The following is a 26,425-nucleotide window of genomic DNA, read 5'->3' as shown; positions in this document are numbered from 1 at the left end:
TTACAAATGTAGCTGTGTTTGGGAAACTGCAAAGGAGGTAACAAATGCCTCCAAGGTTTTAAAATGTATCAAAGAAGCACCCGTTTTATGTATAAAGTATAAATGGTAGCTCAATAGAGTATTGCAGATTTGATATGTTTGCATAGGTGACATGATATGTCTCCAAGGATTTTAGCTATTGTCTTTGAACAATGGCTCAATTCACCCGACATAAAGATAGACAACAATTGGTTCATGGATGTGCAAGTACAAGCAAAACAGTGAGTGAATTCTTATTTCTCTTTTTTTTTGGCAGTCTTTTCACAGCTGTCCATTATTAAAGGTACAGTAAGAGATGCTGCACAAAGATTATTGATATTTGAACTCAACTGCCAGACAAATTCACCACCCCCAGCTTCTTTATCAGCACACACAGAAAATAGAGAGCTAGGTGACCGCGAGGAGCTATTTGCTGAATTTAACAAAAGTGTATTATATAAACATTGATTACAATACCTTCAAAATATTTAGATACCTATGCCTGTAAATATTTTTGAAGCAGGTACAGCACGCACTAACCTATGTGTATACTTATTTTAGTGCGTGAGCTGCAGCAGGATGTGCGAGAGTTAAACCAAGCGGAGCTCTCTGAGGTGGATCCAGAGGGGAACAGTGCTGAGTTTATGGGCATCCTGATCAAGGTAGACATGAACATTACACACACTGTTAATTGTAGATTTTCACACCACCAATATGTTACATCCACCTTTTGTGTTCTGTGCTGTTATTTGTTTCTCTGTGCAGTAGTGAAGTGTTTGGATTGTTCTTTTTCTTCAGGCTCTGGCCAAGTTGAAGAAAATCCCCGAGACCATCAAAGCCATAATGGAGCGGCTGGAACCTGAGCTGAAACAGATCGTCAAGAGGTCCACCACTCAGATAGCAGACCATGCTTACCAGAGAGGAGAGAACTTGGCCCAGGAGAGCCAGCCAAGGTACAGTAATGAGACACACTGAAGGAGGAAGCCATTGTGTTAGAAGAATACCATGACCAATTCCCTGAAAGGCAGGAATTGCTACAGATCAATGAAAAAAAATAAGAAAACTAAAGGTGAATATTAGATAGTAAAATAAGAGAAAAATGATGTTGCCTCACAAAAATAAAAACTGGAATCAGCCACGTTTCCAACAAATTATGAGTGTAAACAGCAGTTTGCAGCAACTGTTTTACACTAAAAAATACATTTTAATAAAACGCCACTGGTAATCCCCTAAGTATCTGTATCTATGCAAGAGTTTTATTAAAGCAGCCTGCTTGCTTATTCTTCTGTAGTTATAGTATCCCCATTTGACTCAATTCCCTAGTGTCATTAACTACAAGCTGCCCATTCCCTTCAGTGGTTGCTAAAGTGTATTGTTATTACAGTAGAGCTCTTTATAAATAATGGTATAACCTGGATTAGTCACCAAGTCATGTTTGGTGTTAACATGCAGAATGTCTTTAAGCAATTTTTTTTTAGAGCTGACCGTGAAGGCAGTGGACAACATGTTGCAGTAAATGCAGTCCCACAGTGTTCATAGTCAGACAGTCAACCAGGTATGAAACACAGTAAAGGCTAGGACTGGAGGCAAACCTGCCTCAGACCATGAAAACAGATACTCTGCTGCTTTAAACCTAGACAAGTCATGGTTAAACCCCCCCACCACACACACAAAGACACACACACACACACACACACACACACACACAAAGACACACACACACACACACACACACACACACACACACACACACACACACACACACACACACAAAAACAACTTCACACCTGCAGTAGGGGACTGCTAAATTTTAAAAGCAGTCACATCAGCTCCTGCAGACATACACATACATCGAGCAGACTTGGGAAACACAGGTCTCAGGCCACTGATCCTGAACCATTTAAGAGGAACGTCTTGTTTTCTGTCTGGGATGTTCTCTTCGGCCTCGTCTGCCTTCCTTCTCCAGGTGCCTGCTGAATCTCATCTCACTTCAGTGTAACAGGCCTAACAGGCTCATTCTCAGCTCTACTTCTTACAGATTGTTTTAAGTTTGCCTGCGTGTGCAAATGTGTGTGAGCGCTTAACACTGTATTTGGGTCTGAGAATTTGCATTGGATCAAACACTAAAGAGGTTTGTTTGTGTGTGTTTCTACTTGGATGCATACACACCTAGTTCTGCTTTTGTTCACACTTTAATTTAAAGTAGAGGCTTGTTGCTATGGAAACTCTAACCAATCTACCAGTTAAAGGGAACAATGGTCTTGCATATTGCGCACTATATTTTATAGCACTGCAGACTGGCAGGCAACACTTAAGCACTTTACAGTATATACGGTGGTGCATGGCTTACTCTGAGGTTTATGTTCTCATCCAGGTCCTCAGTGACTGGCCACATCGAAGTGCACTTTCACTAGATTTTTACTTTTAGTAAGATACCTCATCCAATGTTATTAGCATGCACCACTGATCTGTGAGTCTCCTTATTATTTAAGTAAAATCAGACTTGTTGAACTCCCTTTTTTCATTTTGCATTACAAAAACAGAGCCTTATTTCTCTTTGCTTTGTGTCTTTGGTTTAGGAAATGCTAAATCCAATCTCAATCCCAAAGAAAGAGCACAGCTTTAAAGTCGTAGTCGTAGCAGAAATGCTTGAATGATCAAAGAACATAAAGATAAAAGGCTAAGTATTTTAAATCCAATTTAAAAACAAGCAAAGCGCATTGATCACAAGATTGATTGCTTGTTGCTTTTGTACAGTTTTTTTTCTTCTGCCTGTTCAGTAGAGTGGTCATTGGGAAACGTCTAAAGGACACATTTGTGTTAATGTGTTTCTGCTCTGTGGATTTCGTTTTATTGTCCTCCCAAAATGAAATAAATAAACACGCACACACACACACACACACACACACACACACACACACACACACACACACACACACACACACACACACACACAGTTGAAGTTTCTGTCAGATAGTCAGGGACTGTACATTCACGTGTGTGTGCTCCCCTTCTGTCTCTCCCAACTGTTCATCAGCCATGTGTGTGTCAGCTTCGATCCTGAGGGGAAATGAGAAGTGAGGCCTCTAAGAACAGACAATATGGATTAGGATGGCCTCCACTGGGAGATAACGAGGAGGACTCTGCTGTCTACACTTTGTGTGTGTGTCTGTCGGTCTGTCTTAGTGTGTAGGGGTAAGGTGGGGGTACGGTTGGAGTGCAGTTAGAAATTAAACAGAAAAAAGTAGTTAGAAGGTCAGAGCCATAACTTTAGTCCGTGTTCATCTACATGTATGACCATGAATTCTTTGTCATTTTCTGAAAGTTGGTGTTCACTGCATCAGTCCTTTATGGTTATACATGAGAGAGGGGGTGAGAAAATTCCTTGACTCATTGACATTTCACAGCTCCTCTCTTCGTCTCACGAACATCTTCCATTCACAGAGTTATAGCTCATAGTGATTTGTGCCTGCTTTCCTCCCCATTAATAACATTTACTCGCTTCTACTGCCAGCGTAGTGACAGACAGCCAACCAAAATGCCCCCTAGTGAAGCATCCATCTTGCCTTTACATTATTCTGATACCTTCCCAGGAAACCTTGGCCACTTGACACAACTTTTAGCATGCTTTCTTTTCTTGCAGCATTTAAATAGCTGGTTATTTGTATTGACTTGGTATTAATGAGGTATGGGCTCCGGTGCTTTCGAGGAATGGAAATGGATGGTTTGCTTTTGGAAGTCACAACTTTTCCAGTTTGAAATTTAAACTTTTATTCTGGTTAGCTGTACATCTGGCAAATACTAATAATAATTGTTTTTGCTTAATTTAATCAGCAGAAAAGATGATTAGTTTGGTGTGAGAAAGATCAGTTAGACTTGAGGGCAAGATACAGTTGAACCTTGACGTAGTCTCTGGGCTGCATAAATTCAGCATTATCATTTTTACAAGGCATGTTACATATGTATTTGTAGAGTGTAAGATTAGAAATGCGGCTGTTTGGAAGAGTTACATAGCTTGTGTTTGTTTTTATAAAATTATAAAATGGTTCAGCTGCCTAGAAAAGAAAGAAGTGTATACATCTAGAACATTAAAGACTTTAGTGCTTAACTTTTTGATATTAATGAGCGTCCGTTACATTTAAGCCAAATGAGCTTCTACAAAGCTAATTAAGACTGTCAGCTCCACACTTTCTCAACATAGCTGTGTTCAGAAGATTGTGTTGTCGGGCAACTTTTGCACGCAGAAACTCAAGTGAAGATAATAATCTCTTCTGAAGAGTCCATGTTTTTTTTTTAATCCTTCATGCTCCTTGGCTACTAGCAACTGTAAGAGGGAGGGGTGGGGTTGGTGCGCTATCAAGGAAGGCTTGTATCACGTGGACATGTCGACAGTTTTGTGTTCATTACTTAGAATTCCTCATGGGGGAGACAGAAACTATGCAATAGCTTTAAGCTTTGCCTTGAAAACAAAAACAGCAATTAAATAAAACCCAATTAAAATACCAGATGAGAGTATTATAAGACCAGTGTTAGACAAACAGTGTATAGTTTATATTAAATGTATTAACTCTACTAAAATAAAGTGGGTACTCACTAGCATGGGTGTGCTGGGTGGTACTCATTCAGTCTCAACTAATGTAACCTGTGTTCCCTCTTTACTTTGAAAGCTTTGTCCTTGTGCAGAAAGCAGGTATAGCAAAGTCTGTATGAAAGCATTAGTTGATTAAACTGAGTTTCCAATCCAGAGCGTGGCACTCGGATAAAGTTGGCGCTGTCTTTTTTTTGGGTTTTGGCTTTCCTCTCTTCAGCCAGAGCCATTTAGAACTAATGAGAGTAGCTGTTCATTTGAGTCCAGGTTGGGCAGCCCAGGTGCCAGGTTATTACTGTAGGAAGAATAGTTGTGAGTACAGTGGGGCTCGAAAGTTTGGGCACCGCAGGTAAAAATAGGTATTAACGTGCATAAAGAAGACAAGAAGGATGGAAAAAATCTCCAAAAGGAATCAAATGACAGATTAGACATTAGTGTAATATGTCACAAAAAATCAGTTTTTATTTCCATCATTTACACTTTCAAAATAACAGGTTGCAAAGGTTTGGACACCTTGCAGAGTTAATACCTTGTACTGCCCTCTTTGGCAAGTATCATAGCTAGGAAACGCTTCTTGTAGCTAGCCAAGAGTCTTTTTAATTCTTGTTTGAGGTATCTTCGACCATTCTTCCTTACAAAAGTCTTCCAGTTCTTTGAGATCTGTCACGCACTGCTCTTTTAATTTCTATCCATAGATTTTCAATTTTGTTGAGGTCGGGAGATTGGGAAGGCCATGGCAAAACCTTCAGTTTACGCCTCTTGATTTGTGTTTAGGATCATTATCCATTTGTAGAAGCCATCCTCGCCTTAACTTCAGTTTTTTTCACAGATGGCATCAAGTTAGCGTCGAAATTTTTCTGAAATTTTATTGAATCCATTTTTCCTTCTACTCATGAAATGTTCCCTGTGCCACTGGCTGCAATACAACCCCAAAGCATGATTGATTCCCCCCCTCCCATGCTTAACAGTTGGACAGAGGTTCTTTTCATTAAATTCTGTGCCCTTTCTTCTCCAAATGCACCTTTGCTCCTTGCGGCCAAAAAGTTCTATTTTAACCTCATTGATCCACAGAAGTTGTTTCCACAATGCATCAGGCTTGTCTATATGTTCATTTGCAAATTTAAAACTCAGATTTTTGTGGAGAGGACGTAGAAGAGTTTTTATTTCTAATGACTCTTCCCATGAAGACCACATTTGTACAAGTGTCTCTTTATAGTGGAATTGTGTACCACAACTCCAGTGTGTGCCAGGTCTTTCTGGATGGATTGTGCAGTCAAACGGGGGTTTTGACTTGCTTTTCTCACAATCGTGCAAACTGTTCTATCTGACATTTTTCTTAGATTTATAGATCTTGTTTTAACTTCCACTGTTCCTGATGACATTTCTTAATTACACTCCGAACAGAGGATATTGGCATCTGAAAACGCTTTGCTATCTTCTTATTGCCTTCTCCTGCTTTGTGAGCATCGACTAAGGAATATCAAAAATGTCCATTTCAGATGCAGTTTAATATGGCCGTAGGTAATTCTCAACTGTCTTAATGGATACCATGAATTTGGAGGTTGGGCAAACATGCAGGAGCATAGAAAGCTGTCACTAACTGTGGCTCTAGAGTATGGAGACCTTTTATGGTCTTTGATGGTAATAGAAAAAAAAATCTGTCAACTGTCTTATTTTTCTCTCTAATATTACAACAGAAGCTGAATCCCTTGGCGGCTTTCTGCTTTATTTGTATAGAAATCCAAGGCCAAGTGAGGTACTGTTGGAGTTTCCAACAGCATTTTCCTAACCAGGAACATGTGGAGTGAATTTTGTGCTGGCTTACAAAATAATGTTTTTCCAAAAGTGAAACAAATCCGTATCACATTTAATTTGTTTCTACATTTCTTCTCATAATTTCTCTTGATCCCCCCCCTTTTCCCTCTCCTCTTCATGTACTTATCCCCACTCTCCTGCTCTCCATCCCTCTCGTTTCTCATCTTTGCCCTCCCTTCCCACTTTCTTTGGCTCCCTCTACAGGCTGCTGCTGGAACTGCTGGAGCTTTTGTTTGATAAGTTCAAGGCAGTGGCCCAGGCTCACAGCGTGGTGTTGACCCACCTGCATCAGATCGCAGTGCAGTGCCCGGGCGGGGCCCACAATGAGGGCATCAAACTCTACGAGCAAGCCGACGTCTCTGCCAAGATCCAGGCAGTGCTGCAGGTCAGATATGAACAACAGCAATAGAAGAGAACTCAGTATATTTTCGAGAGTATTACATATCAAATAAAGAGGAAGCTTTAAACAGCATCCGCTGTACAGATTATATAGGAATCAAATATTACTTATCTGTGTGGGAATATTGGATAACAAAGTTTACCTTGTCTAGTAGATTATAATAGATGTATGTTTCTGTGAGGAAATACATGTAGAATCTAGAAATCAAGCCTTCTTCAATGTATGACACTATTGTTCTCTTTTAGTGAATTTTACATTGCCCCTTTGCACCTTGTTTGTTTGGCCCTCCCTGTCTGGCATACCCCAGGATTTAATGTTTTGTCCACTGCCATGGAGATTTTTTCATCCTTGATTTATTTTAAACGCTGATTTAAATCACCTTCTCTTAGTAAATTAATCAGTAGGAAACTGTCAGTGATGTGATGAATGGCATTCAATCTGTCAGTAAAAAGTAGCATGAGGAAAAGAAAGGGGAAGCTTGATTGCCTGGATTAATTATTTCTTTAATTGGCGTGTATTTGTGCTGTGTGCTTGGTCCCTGCTCCTGTTTGATTGGCTGAGGGGATGAGCAGCTGTTTAGCTGACCTATGGCAAATCTCAAAGGAAAATCAGTAGTTGCTCTCAAAGCTGTGTGTGTGTGTGTGTGTGCGTGTGTGTGTGTGCGTGTGTGCGTGTGCGTGTGTGCGTGTGTGTGTTTTCATTATCAAGAAAACAGCATTTTCTGAAGCATTTCCCATGTGTATAACCACTATTTAACTAGCATGAATTTATTAAAGAGGATGAGGTGCTTATTCTTGAATTTGAACAGGCATTTCTCACCCATCAGTAACTTAGATGTACTGTATATAAATATACAAGGGCCCTCTGACAAATTGAAGCAGAATTTGCTTCCTACTGTAAAATGACAGGATGCTTTTGCCGAGTGAAAGTCCATCTATTTCTAACTTGTGCACTACGGCTCGTCTGCTTCCAATAACCTGAATTTTCTTTTCCAGCTGGCATGCATTCATAAAAGCAAGAGTGTTTAGGTGTATGCATGTGTGTTTCCAAGGGTGTGATTGTGCATAGGCATGTACTGTAATAGCTCTTCTGTACCAGCCCAGTTATAAAAGGCGTTAAGCCATTCCCAAGCATGCAATCACTGCCAACACCCAGTTGCCTGGGGCTTCACTATCCCCTGTCTCTGCGATGTAAGATAATGAAATCTCTTGATTAGAATACTCATTACGTGAAATGAGGTTTTCTTATTCACTCACTCGTGTTATTATTTCCTGACCGATTGTATCAATATGAAAGCCCATCGTCCATCCCTCCCTCCCTCTTGCCATTTCTCTCATCTCTTGCTTGTTCTTTCGCCTTTCTCTCCCACTCTCCATTTCCATTTCCCTTGCTCCTTCTTTCTTCAGCATCATTCCTGCTGCCTCTGTATTACGGTCTTACAATTTCCCACTACCTTGTGCATACCCCTCTTGCTCCTTGTAATTTCCTTCTTCATCTCATTATCTTGCTTTATTTTTCTCTCTCAACTCCCACACTCCCTTTCACCCCCTTCGTTTAGCCCACTCTGAGAGTCAGATATCAGGAATGGAAGAATTTTAATTCCTTCAGCTCCCACGGTGGCTCTGTTAAATCTTATAGTATACCGGGTAAGTTCTTATCTCACGTCGTAACACCCTAAAAAGGGCAGGAACTTACACAACATTGATCAAAATGTGCTTACAATCTTTATTAGACCCTAATAATATCTTCAGTTCACCAATAACTACTGTAACATTCACTTTTGCATGCAAAATATGCAATTTAATAGTGATACTTTTATAAGTAAGGCTTGAACAGAAGAAGACGTGATCATTTTTCCTTTTTCATGTTAAATCATTTCAGTCCCTGCTTGTCTCACACTTCTTACTTACTGCAGTTCACATCTGTGACATGTATAGAAACCTCTTGATATGTGTGTTGTTGTTTTTTTCTCACTTTGAGAGGTGGAGATACCAAGTTGACCTTTTCACATGACATACCAGCAGACAGATGCAAAAGCCGACAGAAACACAGGGTGCACCCAGTTACATGGCCTTGGCAAAGAAACACCATTACCCAGTATGTGACTGAGGCCCGGTAGGCTTAGAATGGGGAGTAGGTAAACAAGCTTTTGAAAGTCAAGATTCATGTTATGGTTCTAATACTTGTTCAAAAACCCGCAGAGCTTCTGCTGTTAAATTCAATGTGGAAGTATTGATTCATAGCATAGAAGACTGGATGATAATCAGTGGTATTGATGCTGGAAGGAGTGTTTTAAGGCCACTTCACAAATTTTCAAGTGACTTTCTGTAGAATGTGTGAGTATATCTATTGATTATTCACACAACTATTGAATTAACATTTCTAAATGTACACCACTGCCTTTCTTTGCGGCTCTCTACCTTTATCCATGGTTGCCTTTTCCATCAGAAACTATCTTGTTTTTCAAAGCGTTCAGTTGAATCAAAGAAATCCAACTGACTGGAATTTGTGTGTATCCATAAGTGATTTATAGGCTTCTCTTTTCTCTTACAAAAATACAGTATAGAATCATCTGACAGTCTGTCAGCCTGGCAATTTTAATGTGATGTACATGTTTGTCAAAACAACATTAGGAGCCATGCAAGAAAATCCACAAGTTTACTTTTTAATCATGAACAATATGGAAGTCACAATATTATTAGGTAACTGGGTAAAGTAGTTCATAAAAGATCACAGTTTATAAACCTCTCCATGAATTCTCCATTAAGACCACCCAGTGGGAGTGTTATTTAATGTATATTAGATTTGCCACAGAGTGTCTCTAGCTACTGACATTGATCACTCTTTGACCTTGTCAGCCTTTTGGTTTGAGGCGTGTAAGTTTGTTAATTAGCTCGGCATTTGCGCATTCTGCTAGGATTTGGGGCTGGCTGACTGCTTGCCACCATGTCCGTTGTCTGCCGTGAGTGTGTGACCGGAGTGCAAATCACACTTTTAATGAATGGCTTCCTCTCTGCAAACAAGGAACTTTGAGCCTGCTTTCGAAAATATGTATAGATGCTGACTTCTAGATCATAGAAACTTCACAAGAGAACTCAGAACATGAGCATATTAACATTTTCTACTGTAGCCAGAGATACGGAAGGGTGCAACATGGGCTGAGCTTTTTTGATGTGGGCTCCAAATGAGTTGATTTTTTAAAAGCAAACTTTGATCACATTGACGTTCAGGTACCTGTCTGCTTTAGAATGTGCCTGTTGGTACAAACCAACAAAGTCCCCTCTCTCTCTAAACATACTTCTTAAAGGGATCATTTCATTGCCGTAGATTAACCAAGACAAAGAAGGGGTGCTATGTTTGTGCATATAAGTGGCTTAAATATGCGCTGCCTTCTCTCAGCTCATCAACAGAGTGAAAACGAGGCGAATTGAACTGCCAGAGAAAAGCTAGAAGACAATGATCTCTTTTAATTAGATATGAAGCACAGACATGGCTACGTTGTTCTTGCCCAACATTTTAATAATGTGTCACATTTATTCTGCCCTCCAAAGCGCTGTCATATTTACATATTGCTGCAGCGCAGTGAAGTCTACCATCACCACGGTAAAGTCTCTACTCTTTCAGATCCACGCACACCAACCCCCTTCCCACCCATATTCACTACATCAAAATCACTCGAGACTTCATCAACTGTTCATGGATGTTTTAGTACTCATTTTCATGACTTAATGATAGGTTGATTGTTATGACTCCGTCGTGCTAAAGGGTACACAATATAATGTCTTGTACAGTAAACACTGTTGTGGCTTACATTTTAAATGGTGGGCTCGCCAGTTGTTGTTTTTTTTGTTTTGTTTTTTACATGTATGTTACAGTACTCATAACCCTCCAATAATCTCCAACTGGATCTGTGAAGGAATTCAGTGCTTTGTTACCATCAGTATTCTCACATACAAGGTGCTGTTTTGATGGCAAATAAGTAAAAACAATGTTAAAAATGCCACTTAAAACCATGATTTACTTTATTTACAGTTTAGTTACGATTTGAACAATTTGGTAGAAGACTATTTACTGCAGTCTCAGCAACAAATAACACAGAGAAAACTGACGTTTAAATTAAAGGACACCATAGTCCATTCATAATTAAAACCAATTATTATGGTAAACAGTGAGTGTCAGTTGTCTGTGTATATACAGTATTTTTAATTGGTGTTGTCTTTGCTTTTGCTATTCAGTTAAGATATGCAGTAGTCCTTTCAACATATCCACTGCTATTTTAACCCTTGTGTTGTCTTCTCGTCAAAACTGGAAATCAACACTTTTGTTGATGTTTTAACTATTTTTTTCCCCCCCTTTTTTTCAACACTTTTGATGCTTTTTTGAATGTCACTTTTTTGATGTTTTCAAATAGTACGTAACACTATCTTATTAACTTTAGTTTTACAGTTCATTTTAGAATTCATGGTCAATAAACATCATTTACAGAAATGTTTGACTTAGAAAAGCAGAAAACAATAATTATTTAGACTAAAATTAAGGGAATATATGAAGGATAATCACAGACTGGAACAGGTCAACTTTAATCAGTACTATTTATATTTAATACTAATACTACTTTTTCAAATGCTATAAAATTGAATAAGTAGTAGAGATTTGTACTTGCCAAAGAGCGTTGTGTGGAATCGATCATGTTATTTTGGTTAATTAAAAAGAACTTTGATATAGGAAAACGGGTCAATTTGACCTGAGGACAACATGAGAGTTGAGTATCATAGAAATAAAAATAAAAAGCACACACGTATTTAGAATGGACAGTATCTATGGAAACACCTTTCAACACTACAAACTATTCTGTTGATAGTTTTTCTTCTTTGTTTTTTAACAAAAAATACACATACCGTATACATTTTTTTACATCAAAAAACATTTTGGGGACACAGCATGGAATCAGAGAAATGAAATGGGTTTCAGTGAACACGCAGGCACATCTTTTTTCTCTTTGTCAACAAGATAGCCTTCAAAAGATTGACTAGACGCGGTACACTCCAGGTGGAAACCCCCACTGGTTAGCTGTAGTTCAGGACTGTGGGAGCAGTTGTGGCTGCAGCTTTGTCAGAACCTGTGAAGGTTATTGAAGTTTCTGGAACACAATCAATACAGGATGTATAAAGAACACTTTCTTTGACAACCAAGGACACTTTGGGCTTTAACTTCAAGCTAGCAGCAAGGGATATTGGTTAATACAGTAGGTTTAGTGACAAGACACCAGATAAAGGATTCAATGGGAAAACAACCAATTTCAATACGCTTTGAGAAAGGAACAGAGTCTTAAGATTATTCTCTTGGCTGATTTAAAGATAACCTATTAAGAAGGAGAGGGTGGAAACCAGAAAAGAGAAAATCAAGGGAAATCTTTTATTTAATTTTAACAATCGACTGTTCATCCAGTGACAGGCTCACCCTGCATAGCTTTATGTCTTTATGTCTCTTATTTGTTGGGAGTTGGAGCCCTAATGGACAGCATAAAGAATGAGTATACACTTTTATCAAAGCACAAAGGGGACATTTGGGTTTGGAAGAAATAAATGGGAGAACTGATAATGAATTACAAAGACAGACTTTGATGAAGATTTTCTCCTTTTTCATTTTACATAACGCATTACTTAGCCTAGTGGACTGATTTAAGCTTGGGATGAGACCCAAGCCGCTCAAAGGCCAAACGAGGTTGTCTGGTTGCTAGAATTACTTTGAATAGTTGTGGTAGAAATGTCTTTGCCTAGGGAGCTCTTGAAATAGATGTTAGTTTTGCATGTTCGCACACATAGCACCCAAACACACACTTAAGTTTATTTGAACTCTTGAGTGTTGTCTTAGTATCTGGTGTGAAGAGCCATTTGCCTGGTGTCTCACGTCTGTTCATAACCACCACTTTTTTCTTTAACTGTTTCACGGATTTACCCATGAGGTTTTTTTAGGGAATCCATTTCTTCCTTGCCTATATCTCCATCAACTCTCTGTTAACTTTAAATGGAAGTTACAGTGCATGGTCACTGAACTAAGCGTAGAGATACTGTTTTGACTAACTTATCAAGATTCATCTACACATTTTGACCTGAACTGTTTAAACAAAGCATGAAATGTCAAGAGACACTTTAATTTGTTTCCATCTGGGACTACCATTTGTCTTCCTCCGCAGAGCTGTTGCGTCAGACGTCAATGCTTCACGCTTTTAATAAATTAGCGATGGCGCCCATTAGGACCCGGGCTCTGGGGGCCATCACTTATTAATATTGTAGAACATTTCATTTGTTTATTTTGGTCACTTGTGGATCTGTGCTATATTGCATTGATGTCATGCTCTATGTGTAGACACTGAGAGAACTCTTTGCTTTGCCATTGTCTTATGTTTCCTCATTCTCTCCTAATTACAGTTTTGCTTATGTCTTTCACTCTTATTTCTCATATCTCATATATTGCAACATAGTTATCTCTGTCATTTTTGCCTTGTTAATCCAATTCCTCTATATTTTCCATTGTTTTGTGGTCTTTATTTCAGCCACTTCTGTGCCACCTTGTAAGTGTGCCTTACTGATAAGCTGTGCGGTCAAACACAGGTGACAGCAATTGGATCTAGGTCTCTTTGTTGCATGAGTAATAGCAATTTTAATGAGATTTTATCTGCTTGACCTGATGGGTTAGAAAGAGGAGGAAGGAAGAAAGAGGAGATTGTCTTATTCAATGCATGGGGACAAGTAGAGTACATGCAGCTTATATGAATAGTTGGAAGAAAAGGCTGCTCTTTTGTTTTATTAGTCAACAGCAGACTAGCACAATCTTCCAGGAGGGATCATGTTTGCACACCCAGGCAGATAGGCTGTGGTGGTAGACTTGCCATTGTTTTTAGAAACAGGTTTACATGCCAGCTGGTAAGCATCCAGCCTTCCTTGTCTTCTGAATTGCAAGTGTGCAGAGTTGGGAGGCTAAATCTTATTTATTATTAATTTACAGACGGCCAGGCCCAATAGGCTAATTTTTCTCAGATTTTACAGACCTACTTTCGTCTTTTATAAAGCTGGACAAGGTACTAATGGTTGGGGACTTTAATCTTCAAATTGAAGCAACATGTATCTGGCCCCATACATGATGGCAGGCACACTTTGGACTTTTTTATTACACATGTTATAGATATTGGATATGTAAGCCCTAAAGATGTATATATCAGTGACCACAAATGTATTTCATTTAACATTTTCTATAAATTGGAGTCTCAACCTTCTTCCCATATAAGACGCTACCGTTTTATTAACAAAGCTCTAGCTGTTAATTTCTTTAGGGTGTTGGACAGCAATGTTGTTTTAGATGATAAAAACATAGACACTGTTGTCCAATCATTTATACTATTGCTCTTCAGTGCTGGATAAAGTAGCTCCACTACTAAGGCTTCTTAAAACCCCTTCCAAAAAACTATCTCCTTGGATAAAGGAAACTATCCAGAGTTTTAGTTTGTTATGACTGAACAACTGGGAAAAGCCACAACGCTAGAAGTATACAGATTGCATCTCAGAGACCTCAATGGTACTCTTAATGTCTAGGTGAAGGCTAAAAAGTCCTCTTACTTTTCAAATCTAATCCTGTCCACCAAGAAAAATCCCCAAGTCTTGTTTTTAAACTCTAAACCATATTGTTTCTCCCAGTACTCATAACCCTCCAATTTTCTCCAACAGTGATTGCAATACTTTAATAAATTATTTTGTTGATTGAAAATGTCAGGGCTGACTTCTCACCCGTTTCCGTACCACTCACTAGTGACCCTTCAAATTAGTCAATTTTCAACTCCTTTTGTCTCGTGTTCTTCCCTTATGTTAACGCATTGCTTAAAGGAGAATTCCGGTTGATTCCAACACCTAGCTCTGTTTGTAAATTTGGAGTGCTGTCAGTAGAGAGAAAAATGAAAACAGTCTGTGCTGTCTTCATCGTGTTGTCCTCCTACTGCCTTAAGAACCCAACAGGCTTAAACAGGGCAAGTTTCAAAAGTGTTTTTAGCCTCTAAACATGCTCAAAATGCCATTACATGTGCCTAGCCATGTGCAGTCATTCCTTCCAAGTGAACACAGTGAATCTTACTGCAGTAGATGTGACAGACAGGCGTAACAGTTGTGTTAATTCAGCCAGTGCACAGACCTCTGTTTATTTCCGGTGAAGTCCACACTAGTTGAAACACGCCTTTCTGTCACACTTGATACTGTCGTCCACCATATTCTTTCATATTCTGAGCTGGTAAGCATCCAGCCTTACTCTTCTTTTGAACTGCAAATGTGCAAAGTTGGCCAGCTAATTCCTATTTATTATTAATTTACAGACGATCAGGCCCAAAAGGCTCATTTTTAATTATTTATTTTTATTTTATTTAAAAAGTGCAAAGGATTACAGGTGGAGAAGGAACACTGAACAGAATGCTAAAAAATATATATATACTGTATATAGAGTACATCGTTTGAATAAGATGCTGCTGTGATGCATTCGTGTTTGTAAAAGTTAGTTGTATATAAAAATAAACTTAACTCATGACACTTTTTAACAACAACCAAAGATAAATTCTTAAGTTTCCGAAAAAACACATATTTGCAGTAGTTTGGCTTTAAAGCAAATTATCCTTTTGGGGCCAATGTAGAGTTTGTCATTAAGGTAGATTTGAGATGACAATAAAAAAACGTTACTTTTGCAACTTACTAGCTCTGAAACATGGTTTGCTGCTGATTGGAGACAGCTTGCTGACACACAACCTTCGCCAGAACTAGTCGGAGATCCTTAAGTAGAGGTGGGGAAACCAACCCTCTTTTTTTACCTCTCCTTAGAAGTGTTAAATCAGCAACAGATGGTTCTTTAATTTGGTCTTGAGTGTTCTCACATGGTCTACCTTAATTTTCTATTCTAATTTCTCTTTAGCACTCTGTTCAGTGTTCACTCTCCACCCATAATCCTTTGCACTTTCTATTCTCCACAACTCCACCTTTATCTCTCCTTCTGTGTTACTTTCTGCCTGCCATCCCTCGCTTCCTCTATCTTTCTATGTGTTAGCAGTCCCGTTAATTGCCTCCAAAGTTCACTCTGTCTCTGGGCTAATGTAATTTAAGTAGGGTCGGAGTCCCTTCATCAGCCCAGCGCTGGCATTTCATTAAGTCTACTTGGACGTTAGCTTGCAAAGAGTGGGGGTTTTACGCCATCAGCTCATCATTAGTAATTAATACACTGATAGGATTAGTTGCAGCACTAGGCTAGTGGCAAGTGGAGCCCCTGGTGTTGCCAGTTGGAGAGGTTGCGTGTGTGATATGGCCTGTGATATGGGGAAGTGTGTTAGAGAGTAATTACATGTTTGATGGAAGATTGTGTACGTGTGTTGTAGTTGTGTATTTACGTGAATATTGTGACCAGATGTTGTGACAACAGACTCATTTAACTTTACATTACAACTTTTTAAAGTTATAAAAGTGCAAATTCTAAGCATTTTTTAAAATTAAATTAACAAATTTGACCTGTTGTTTGTACTAATCCATCAAAATCTCTGAATGCACTTATTAATATGATTCAGTTTTTAACACAAAGATCCGCAATAGGCCCACTTATTTGCTTTTTTTTCTATGGCGGTGCACTTGCATGTACGTTGATGTGCATGCACTTTGTCGTAACATCGCTGGCATCTAAAAGCTTTCCCATGCATGACGGGGGGGGGGGAGCTCTCCGCAGCGTTAATTACATCATTACGGTCGGGATGGATCTCCATCTGCTTGGCCATTACTCCTGTCCCATTCTGGGCTGACCCACACTGTGCCTCAGAATTAGACACACACAGGCTAAATGGACCTGCTAAATGATGAAGCCATTAGATATGGAAGCCTATTTTAGAACATATGTATTCACACAGAGCGAGGAATAAAGAAAAGCGAGAGAGAGAAAGAAGACGATGAACTGAGGTAGACGGATCAACCGAGAGAAAATAGGAATGTGAGAAATGAGAGATGAAGGACTATGAGATTTTGAAAAATGAGAGCCAATGAAAGCAACAGAGGGAATGTGTAGATAGAATGATAGAGTAGAGGAAGTTAACTTTCTCTCTCTGGCCACAGTTTCATTGTGGTTGTCATCAGCTATTGTTAGAACTTGATAAGAATTTTATGAAGCATGATAAGACGTTGATGAATTTTTAACATGTATCATGCAGACAGATCAGGGAATTCGTTGATGTGTTTTACGCCCCATGCATGTCACAGGCGTTTTTTCTATCTCAAAGTTACAAGTATTAGTTTTAGTATTTTTTCTTTTATCTGGATCTTTGCTGAAAAAAGCAGGTTTTTATACAAATTTCTTTTTACATTTAATGTGAACTGAAAATAGATTTATTCAGTGAAATATTCTTGGAACAGCACAACAAAATTCAATGGCAACTGAATGCTTGAATCACCAATTTTGGCGCAAAAACTGTGAAGAAATTGAAAGCAGTGCAAAAGGGTTATACAAAATTAAATTAAATGAGCGGGGATATAGAGTAAGGTCACAACATTTGAACCAACCACAGCATTGGAACTGTTCTGAGTTTTGTATTTACAATTCGACACGGCAATGATCCTTTATCATGACCAAAAGTGACTCTTGGTTACTGCTATGTTTTTTGGTGAGCTCTAAAACGATACGTGCTTAATCTAATGGTAAATGTTTTAAATGTGGGTATTTTTCTTTTGACCTTTTAGTTTAGAAGTACACCTTTTGTACAAAATGATTAAGTTGATAAGTGAACGAAGCGGGCATGTTGAGAGTACAGGAAATGATTGTGAGTGGGTGCTTTAAAGTTATTAAAAAGGTACTCAAAGTTACATTATCTAACAGGAAGCTTATGAATGTGATAAATTGAGGACTAACATTAAAGTAGCTACAGTGAAATAGTTTTCACTGTGTTTGAAAGTTGAGATGTATGCTTTGTAGTTTGTTTGATTGTGCTTTTAAAAAATATTAAATCATGTGTCAGCGGTCCTATTACCATAGACTATGGACATAAAATATAGACCTGGTCTCTGTGACGTCACCCATAGTTTTCTGACTAGCCAAAATGAAGCTCAAAGTAATGGCTTTCAATGGAGCAGGCAGCGCCTAATGTCTACTAATCAAAAAATGGGTAAAGAGGTGAAGCGTGGAAGGAGCTAAGGCGGGTTGAATGACGCACACAGTCTGTGCTTGACCCTTGTGATGGCAGCCCCCCCCCATTTACCAACTTGGAAGCAAAGTGTCACTAACATAGAGATGCTATATATTTCAATTTCTAACAAAAAAATTCAATTATACATATTATTTATCTGACATCTAAAACATTTTTTTTTTGTTTCCATCAAATTGTTGGCAGAAAACGGCCATGTAAAATGTATGTCTTACGCAAAATGCACTTAGGATGCACTTAGTGCGTGCGTTAAAGGATTGAACCCAAGGGACCTGGGTGAAGGACAATCTCCTATAAATAAGTGCTTCTTATTTTTCTGCTTCTTAGCTTTTGACGTAGTGCTCTGTTGTTGTTTAAGGTTCTGCTTATGGAGTATCTGGATGTGAAGAACAGCCGCAGTGCCACAGAGCCATCGGCTCAGCTCTCTTATGCCAGCACTGGCAGTGAGTTTGCTGCTTTTTTTGCGAAGAAAAAACCACAGCGGGCCAAGCAGTCACTCTTCAAGTAAGCATCACACTCTTTGCTCTCTGCCTTGTGCTTGACCAAATACGATATAAGATAAAAAGAAAACAATGAATGTAAGAATGAATATATAAGACATGTTGCAGTCCCATGGCCATTGCTCATTGTAATTATTTCTTTGTGTCCTGTTACTTGGGTGTGTTGTATTGTTGTGTTGTGTACCCACTTGTTGAACCTTTTGTGTGTTTTGTAGGTTTGAATCATCTTCCCATGCCATCAGCATGAGTGCCTACTTGAGAGAGCAGAGGCGAGAACTCTACAGCAAGAGTGGAGAATTACAAGGTGAGGAGGGGGAAAGGAGGACAAAGTGAGAAATGGAGGGCTCCAACAAATGGATTGGAGCAGTGAAGTGAAGATGGGTGGAAAGATAGTGAGATGAAGGAATGGAAAGAGAGATGACAAGCTGTGAAAAGTATTGACAGAAGAAGGAAGAAATTGGGAATCTGACAGAGAAAGAAGAATAAATTGGATAGGGTTTGCGATGTGTGTTGATAAAGCAGGAGAGAAAAGAGCAGCCGGAACACAGAGCGAAGGTTGATGTCGGGTGGAAGGATGAAAAAGGGAGGCCTTAAAGCTTACTGAACAGACAGTAATAATGGGTAAGTGCAGATAGATACATGAGTAGAGGAATGGGTAGAGAGATGTTGAAGAGATTGTAAACAGGTGTGTGTCTAGCCTTGAGTAGCAACAGGATAGAAAAGGGAGGTTAGGGTGATTTGGTCACGTTTGGCTAAGATGGAGACAGGCAGGGATGTGGAAGGACAGAGCCCGAGAGTGATAGGGGGATTTGGGCAGATGGAGAGGTGGAATGAGAGCATGAGGGAGCAGAAAAACAAAAGGTATAGATAGGGAAGGGCACGCTGCAGTTTGAGAAGTTACACTCAGGAAGAGAAAGGCAAACAACAGGATTGTGGAGAGGAAAACAGCAATAGAGATAGAGATTGACGAGAGACAGAGAGCAGGGTGACTTTGCAGAATCTCCCTGCAGGGAGAGGCCTTAAAAATCATGCGCACACACACACATACACACACACATACACACACACACACACACACACACACACACACACACACACACACACACACACACACACACACACACACACACACACACACACACATGCACAGACACAGTGAATGAGCTGCAAAGCCAGAACTTGGAGAGTCTAAGCTGTTCTACCACTCCTACTTATTCTGCTTCTCTCTCTCTCTGCCCATGACCTTAAGATATTAATCAGCAGAGCCTGACTGTGCTGTTTGTCAGCTACCTTTTTTTTTTTTACACCAAGCTCCTCATTGACATTGTTTGGATAAAATAGAAAAGGAAGGAGATGGAGCAACACAATACAATAAAGTGAATTGAATCAGTAGAAACTACTCCATAAGAAATTCACTTTGACATCCGTATCACAAATTTTGACTATTTAGGGTTTAGTTTGTGTGCACAAAAACATAAAGTGCATACAGTAGATTTAAAAAATAAACCAGCAATTACTAGGTAGGGTGTAAGGTAAACTACAGTGTACTATTAATAAGATTTCTTTTGGTTTTAACTAAAACCAATAAGCAAAGGACTGACTTAACTAACAACTCTAGAAGACATTTCAACACAGACTGCAGTTCTTTTTTTGACAAAAGAAATGTCACTTTTACAGTAGCTAGTCTGTAAATGTATGCAAAAGCTACTGCCTCGGCTCCCCCCGGCACAATAAGAACAGCCTTGATTAACTGTGGATAAAGAAAAACCCCAAATGGTCTTCAAATAACGGCTCACTTCTTCTTTTCTTCCATCTTTTGGCGTCTCAGAAAGAAAGGGGTAGAACTATTTTTTTTTAACTGGCTGAATGCCTCGGAGCGTTTATAAGAAGATGAGATTTCTCTGGGCTTTCATTTCACCTGTCACAATGCGTAGCACCGGCCACAAGCCGAGGCTGGGGCCTGAATGGCTGCAAAGAGATTGAAGGAGTAAGAAATAATTTAAAAAGTGAAATAAGTCGACTGTGATGGAGGGAGGGGAAAGATGGATAGAGGAAGGGAGGGAGGTAGAGGAAGGTTAAAAGTCATTGTTTTCATCAGGGTCCAGCGGAGAAGCCATTAAGAGATTTCCGAAGGAAGAAATTAGGAAAATATGTATTGAGACTGTGTGGGAAGGGACTTTTTCCTCTCTCTTCAAATTAAACTAACTGTAGGGAAGGAGGGAGGGAAAAAGAGTTAGAAACGAGAGATTGAGTTGATGAGTTCTTCTGGCTGTGGGATTACTCAACACTTAAAGCTTAGTCATGTGTGTCTCTTAGTCTCTTTACTTGGAGTTTCCTAAACTCTTTTTTTTTTTTCTCTCAACGGTCTGCTTCAAGTCAATATAGTTATTAACTCAGATGCTCACCAACACAGCTTTGCAAATAAGTGTTTGATTACCTGTTTTAAATCCAGCTATGCACCATTGACAAAGGAAGAAAATGGTCGTACATTAAATAGAGTGCATAGAACTACAGTTGCTTCTGTGGTTTTGGCAGATGCATATTCCACATTTGCTGCATTTTGCACTTTTGTGAATGATACTAGATAGTTATATAGAATTTATGTTGATGTCTGAGAGGTTACAGCTTTCCAGGGGTCTTTGTTTAGTGTCCAAGATCTTAAAGAACGAATCAGAGCAGCAGTGCTTGTATAGAGCGTTTAATGACTTTGTAACCTACATTTCTCTAATAGGTTTGAAATGTATCTGTTATACTGTATCTGTACTTAATTTCTCATCAGTGTTGTAAGGACTCTGCATATATCATTACACACTGGCACATGGCTACACAGGCGCATGTTAACACATGGGGAGTTAATTGCTTGCTTTCCCCATTGAAGCACATCTCGTACGCTTCAATTAATCCAATGCTTCATCTAAAGACTTTATTTCAGCTCCATATGTAGCCAGACCTGCAATATGTGTTGTGAACGTATGTTGGGAGAGTGCAGCAGATTCTCAGCTGTCTGTCTAAATTTTCTGTGTGTGTTTGTATCCTTGGCAAACCGCGTCTTCAGAATCAAAGAACCCCATCCAGATTCAATCACATTCCCTATGAATAAATTAGGAAAATAACAATTTTCCAGTTATAAATGGGTTGCCATGCCCCCATATTCCTTTGCATGTCTCCCAACCACAAGACTTTTACATCCCCGCTCCCTGCTTTTTTTTTTTTTTTTTAATGCCTCTGTATCGTGTGAAGGCTGCAGATGACACAGAGCCCAGTGGTCATCTGGGAGGTGAAGTGTGAATATAGCCCAATAACAAATGCAGTCTTGCACTATACAGAGTTAGTAATGCATTTACAGCCTTTTTTTGATTTTATTTCTCTTTGTGTCGCAGCCGTTCCTTGTGTTTCATGTGATATTGCCTTGCCCCGGGGAATGTGATGTGACAAACCCACACTTTAGACTCTCCCCCTTTCCCTGCAGGCATGTGCATATATGCTATTCCCAAAATCTCTCCCACCTATGACCTTCCTCTGCTCCTAAGATGAATTCATAATTAACTCGGTTCCAAATCTATTTCACACATTCCCAGTTTTCCTTTTGATATTCAAATATACTTGTTTACACGTTGTCCAGCAAACAGAATTAAAAGTCTGGCTGAGTCCCCTATGCGGGCAGTATAGTTACGAACAGGTCTCTCTCTCTCACTCTGCCCACACCTTTTAATGCTCGGATGGAGGTAGAGAAAAAAAAGCTGTATTGGGGGCTTCTTGTTTATGTTTAATAACATTGTGTTCCCATGAGAGGAGGAGGAACAGGGAGGGCAGGAGAGGGAAGAGAGTGGCAGCTGGGGGCGACCAGAAGTGGTGTTCCTTGTCAAGCTGATTTGTAAACCCCAATGTGGAGGGGAGGGAGAAGAGGTGCAAATGGAAAACTGTCTAGTGGGAGACGAGGGTGGAGGTGATGGTGGGTGGGGCTGGCAGATGCTGATAGTCAGGTGATCACAGAACTGTGTGTGTGTGTGTGTCCGTGAGACACGTGAAGTAGCAGAAAATGCATGTTCCAGCCAAGTAATGTGTGATGTTACACACTATGGCCAGACTGGGATTGTGATTTCCCGGGGTGGAATGTATTAAGTTTAGGGGAAAGTCAGTTTTTGAAAAGCTTGGACATTTCAGATCAATAATAGGGTCATTAGAGGAGGTTTTGATCTATCATGTTATCATGCTAACTATCATGTTTTCCAGGTCTAACCTCGTTCTACACCAACGTACCACTTTCAGATGGGTTCCTCACTCAAAATTACAGCCTTTTCAAATCCTCTTTTTCCAATCATTTCTTCTCTTCATATGCGTTAAAAATTCAAGGATAGTGGTTGTTCACTCCTCTTTTGTAGTGATACTTGACTTCTGCTGACCTTGCAATTTATGATTTATCATATTCATAAACGGAGTCTTAGCTGGAACTGAACTCTGTTGGTGGAAAAAAGTCAATAATTATTATAGGATTATGACGCCAGAAAGTCAAAGACAACCTTCCTAACCATATTTGATGCTTTGCGTTTTTATTTCTCTTCTTCTCTTCTTGCTTAATTTCTCAGTCAAGATTTGATGTTTCACGCACATCTTTCTTTTCTTGGGTTAACTTTCTCTTGATCTTTGCTTATTGGATTTTTGAAATTTTAAGACATGTTTGCGTAGGTGGCTCAACATGGAAGAGTCAATAACAGATCATTAGCCATAAGCAATGTGTTATATGTTCATATTGACCCACCATAAGTAAATGCCAAATTATTTAATGTCACGATTCTCAAAGCAAGACTTCACAAAATGTGTACTAGTGCCACTTTTTCTCTCCAGAATGCCTATTTCTTATGTATGAGCAAAACTTATTTTTCTTGACTATGAAGTTGGATTTATTTTTTATCTGATTCATAAACTTTAACAGACTGAATTCATTAGGCATACATTATCTAAGGGAGGTAATAATATTTGGGCTCTCAATCGATTACATTTTTTATTGTGATTAAGCGCATAATTGTCAATAGTTAACTTGCGCTTAACTGCTAATTAATCACACTTTTAAAAAAGCTGTTCTAAATGTTTTTTAAAAGAGATAATAGTACTTGTTTAATGTTGCTATCATCATGGTTGTGGACAAATTAGATTGCTTTATGCACATTTTATTTTAAGTTTAAAAAGTTTAATTAAAACAGTTATTTAGTTAAGTTTATTATTAATGCAAACATCCAAAACAATGACAAATACTGTCTAGAATATTCTCCAGAATAACCTCAAAGGTAATGTAGGCTCAGAAATGAGCTGAAAGCATAATATGGAAAACTCAAGCCCATAAGAATTATCAAGGCATAACCGTGGCAAACCATCCAGCGTGGCCTGCCTTTGGTGAGGGGGAAGAGGGTTGGCTGCATCAATCATATGCTTCGCCAACAAGTGGTATTTGAGACTCGGCGTAATAGCTCGACAGTACATGCAAATAACTTTAGTATTGTGGAGAGGATCATCTGGAAGAGCTTTGAAATTGAACTTGCCATTTGAAGGACCTTTTTCTTCATCCATTTCTCCTGAAGGAGATTTGTTTCTGCTAGCCATCCACACATAAAACATCCATGCTTCCACAATGTTACTGCTGCATCACTTCCTGATTTACCAAACTACGGCGTGGCCCAAAATCACAGAACACCAAAAAACGTAGTACCAGTAAAGGGAATTTTTGTTGTTGCGTCAATTTATTATTACGTACATTTTGACTGCCCAAAATATTATATTTACTAATAATTCGCAACCTTGTAGTTTCCTTGTAAACTTCTGAATCGTTATACTAGTCTCAGAATAAGAGAAACACACAGTAGAGGAACCTTTTCTTAAATTTGAGGCAATACTGTTTTTCATTCAATTGTCTTACAGCAAAAAAAAAGACAAAAAATAGAAGGATTAACTAGTTAATAGACCTCTCTATATCAGATTTTCCATTTCTGTTTTCATAATTGTCCTTTAATTGGCCATTGTTACTATTAGTATAACATTACCCTTGAAGCTGAGGGATGTATGAAAAGGTAAATGTCACATCAGTGATTGATGAGGGCTTTCATAGAGTCTACACTTGAGTTCTGTACCCGCCAGAAACACCACTAGAAAATGACATGTTTCCCCTCTTGCCCCAGTGCCAGACCTTTTATGAATCGCTTTGTTCCAGCAGCGACATAACTGGGTTTGTAGGTAAAAGTGCGAGGTACCTCTGTTACCTGACAGGCTATTACTGTGAACAGCCTTTATTTGTGTTCGGCATGAAAGCAAATATGGAGCAGCTCTGCATATTGTGGAAAACAGGCACACATACACACACTGCTGCAAATGTCCTAGCTTTCAGTAGTTATTTTATTTTATTAATTATGTGTTAGCTTGGGCTCATTGTGTTCAAATTGCTTGTACATAGATTTCAGCAAGGTTGATTGGTTGAAACATTAGAGATATGACTCCCCTCCTAGTTCAAGACATACACACACATACACAAAAATGCAGTGTTGGATTATCATCTGCTGTGGGACCATTGATTGAATTAGAGTAGCTGTGGTGCTGAAATTAGAGTGGAGCTTGGAGACACTGTGGGAAATGCACTGTGGCTTGTAATAATGATATCAGGTTTTACTTCATTGTTCTTCACCAAAGCTCTGGTTTGAAAGCTGGAAGATAGAAGCACGATAATAGGAAAGACATTGCAGGGGGTTATTTCAAGACCGATGTTAGAATTGCCGGCATTTGACTCACTGTTTGACTCACTGTTTGACTCAATGTTTTTATGTTATAAATTTGTGACTAAAACGAAGCATTTTACAGAATTTGTAAAGATTTGATGCTAGTACATTGCACTTTGTGTGTAGTTTTTTTAAATTTCATTTAGCAATTGTGGCTCTACACTTTTGGAGAAAATGTGAATCACATATGATTAACCAAACACAAGCCAGCAACACCTGTTGGAATAACTTGGTGTGAGCCCTGGAGCAAAACTAGATGAAAATGAGTCCTGCGTTATACATAGCACTATCACTGCATTAGACGCTGCTTGCATGTCTTTTTTGGTTACTTCATCCATGCTATGATGGCACAGCTGAGAAAGCTGGTTCTCATTGCTAAACATCAGATATGGCCAATGTCGTGATGATGTAGAGAAGCAGATTGTCAAATAATCAAAACGTAAACTTTATCAAGAAACTCTTTATCTCAAGACCTTCTGAGATAAAACATAAACATGGCCAAAGTTAGAGTTATGACATTTTCACATTATACAGTGATACTACACAAGATTTAGACCCTGGCAAGGTGACGCACAGATAAGTCAGACATTAAATGCAGTAAGAAAGTGGAAGTGGGAAGAATAGAGATGACAGGGGGGATGCAGAGGACAACAGAAGGAGAATAGAACAAGGTTGTAATAGTTTACACAGTGCTGGCATTTAATCAGCGAGGAAGAGCTTGGTGTATTTTTCCAACCTAAGGGCTAATTTTAATCAGCATTGGTCTTGTCATTATTGGCGGCTTTGACTGTCACCTCTGTTTACTTTTAATTTTAGACCTGCTGATTGGAGAAGATGGAGGGATGAACTAATGAAAAAGGGAGGGAGTGAGAGAAGGAAGGGTGGAAGAAGGGCATGTGGGACAGGAGGCTGTAGAGACCTTGGCATCTGCACTGTAGCAGATCTACTGGTAGCCAGACAGATAAACACTCACCTCTTGCTTTCCCAGCTTGCTATCCCAACAGGTTCCTCCAGTTAGAGGGTGTGTGATGTGCTGTCGGATTCCCTGCTGGGGGTCCAATCAAAGATGTGATTGGCCGATTAGTTCTTCTGGCCGATTAGTTCTTCTGGTCTTTATTTTTATATATATATATATAT

The 26,425-nt window shown here is 39.1% G+C and overlaps 1 protein-coding gene across 1 annotated transcript in view; it reads left to right on the top strand.

The window, feature by feature from the left end:
- The window catches only part of exoc4 (exocyst complex component 4), a 115,106-nt gene that overhangs the window by 11,803 nt on the left and 76,878 nt on the right, over window positions 1-26,425 (top strand). The window contains exons 6-10 of the mRNA XM_034863444.1: window positions 580-680; window positions 817-971; window positions 6,626-6,806; window positions 18,386-18,531; window positions 18,743-18,831. Of these exons, the coding sequence (XP_034719335.1) occupies window positions 580-680; window positions 817-971; window positions 6,626-6,806; window positions 18,386-18,531; window positions 18,743-18,831 (672 nt within the window). The remainder of the gene's footprint in view (window positions 1-579; window positions 681-816; window positions 972-6,625; window positions 6,807-18,385; window positions 18,532-18,742; window positions 18,832-26,425) is intronic.

Source organism: Etheostoma cragini, chromosome 23 (assembly GCF_013103735.1).
Source record: "Etheostoma cragini isolate CJK2018 chromosome 23, CSU_Ecrag_1.0, whole genome shotgun sequence".
NCBI lineage: Eukaryota > Metazoa > Chordata > Actinopteri > Perciformes > Percidae > Etheostoma > Etheostoma cragini.
This window is presented reverse-complemented; position numbering and strand designations above follow the sequence as displayed.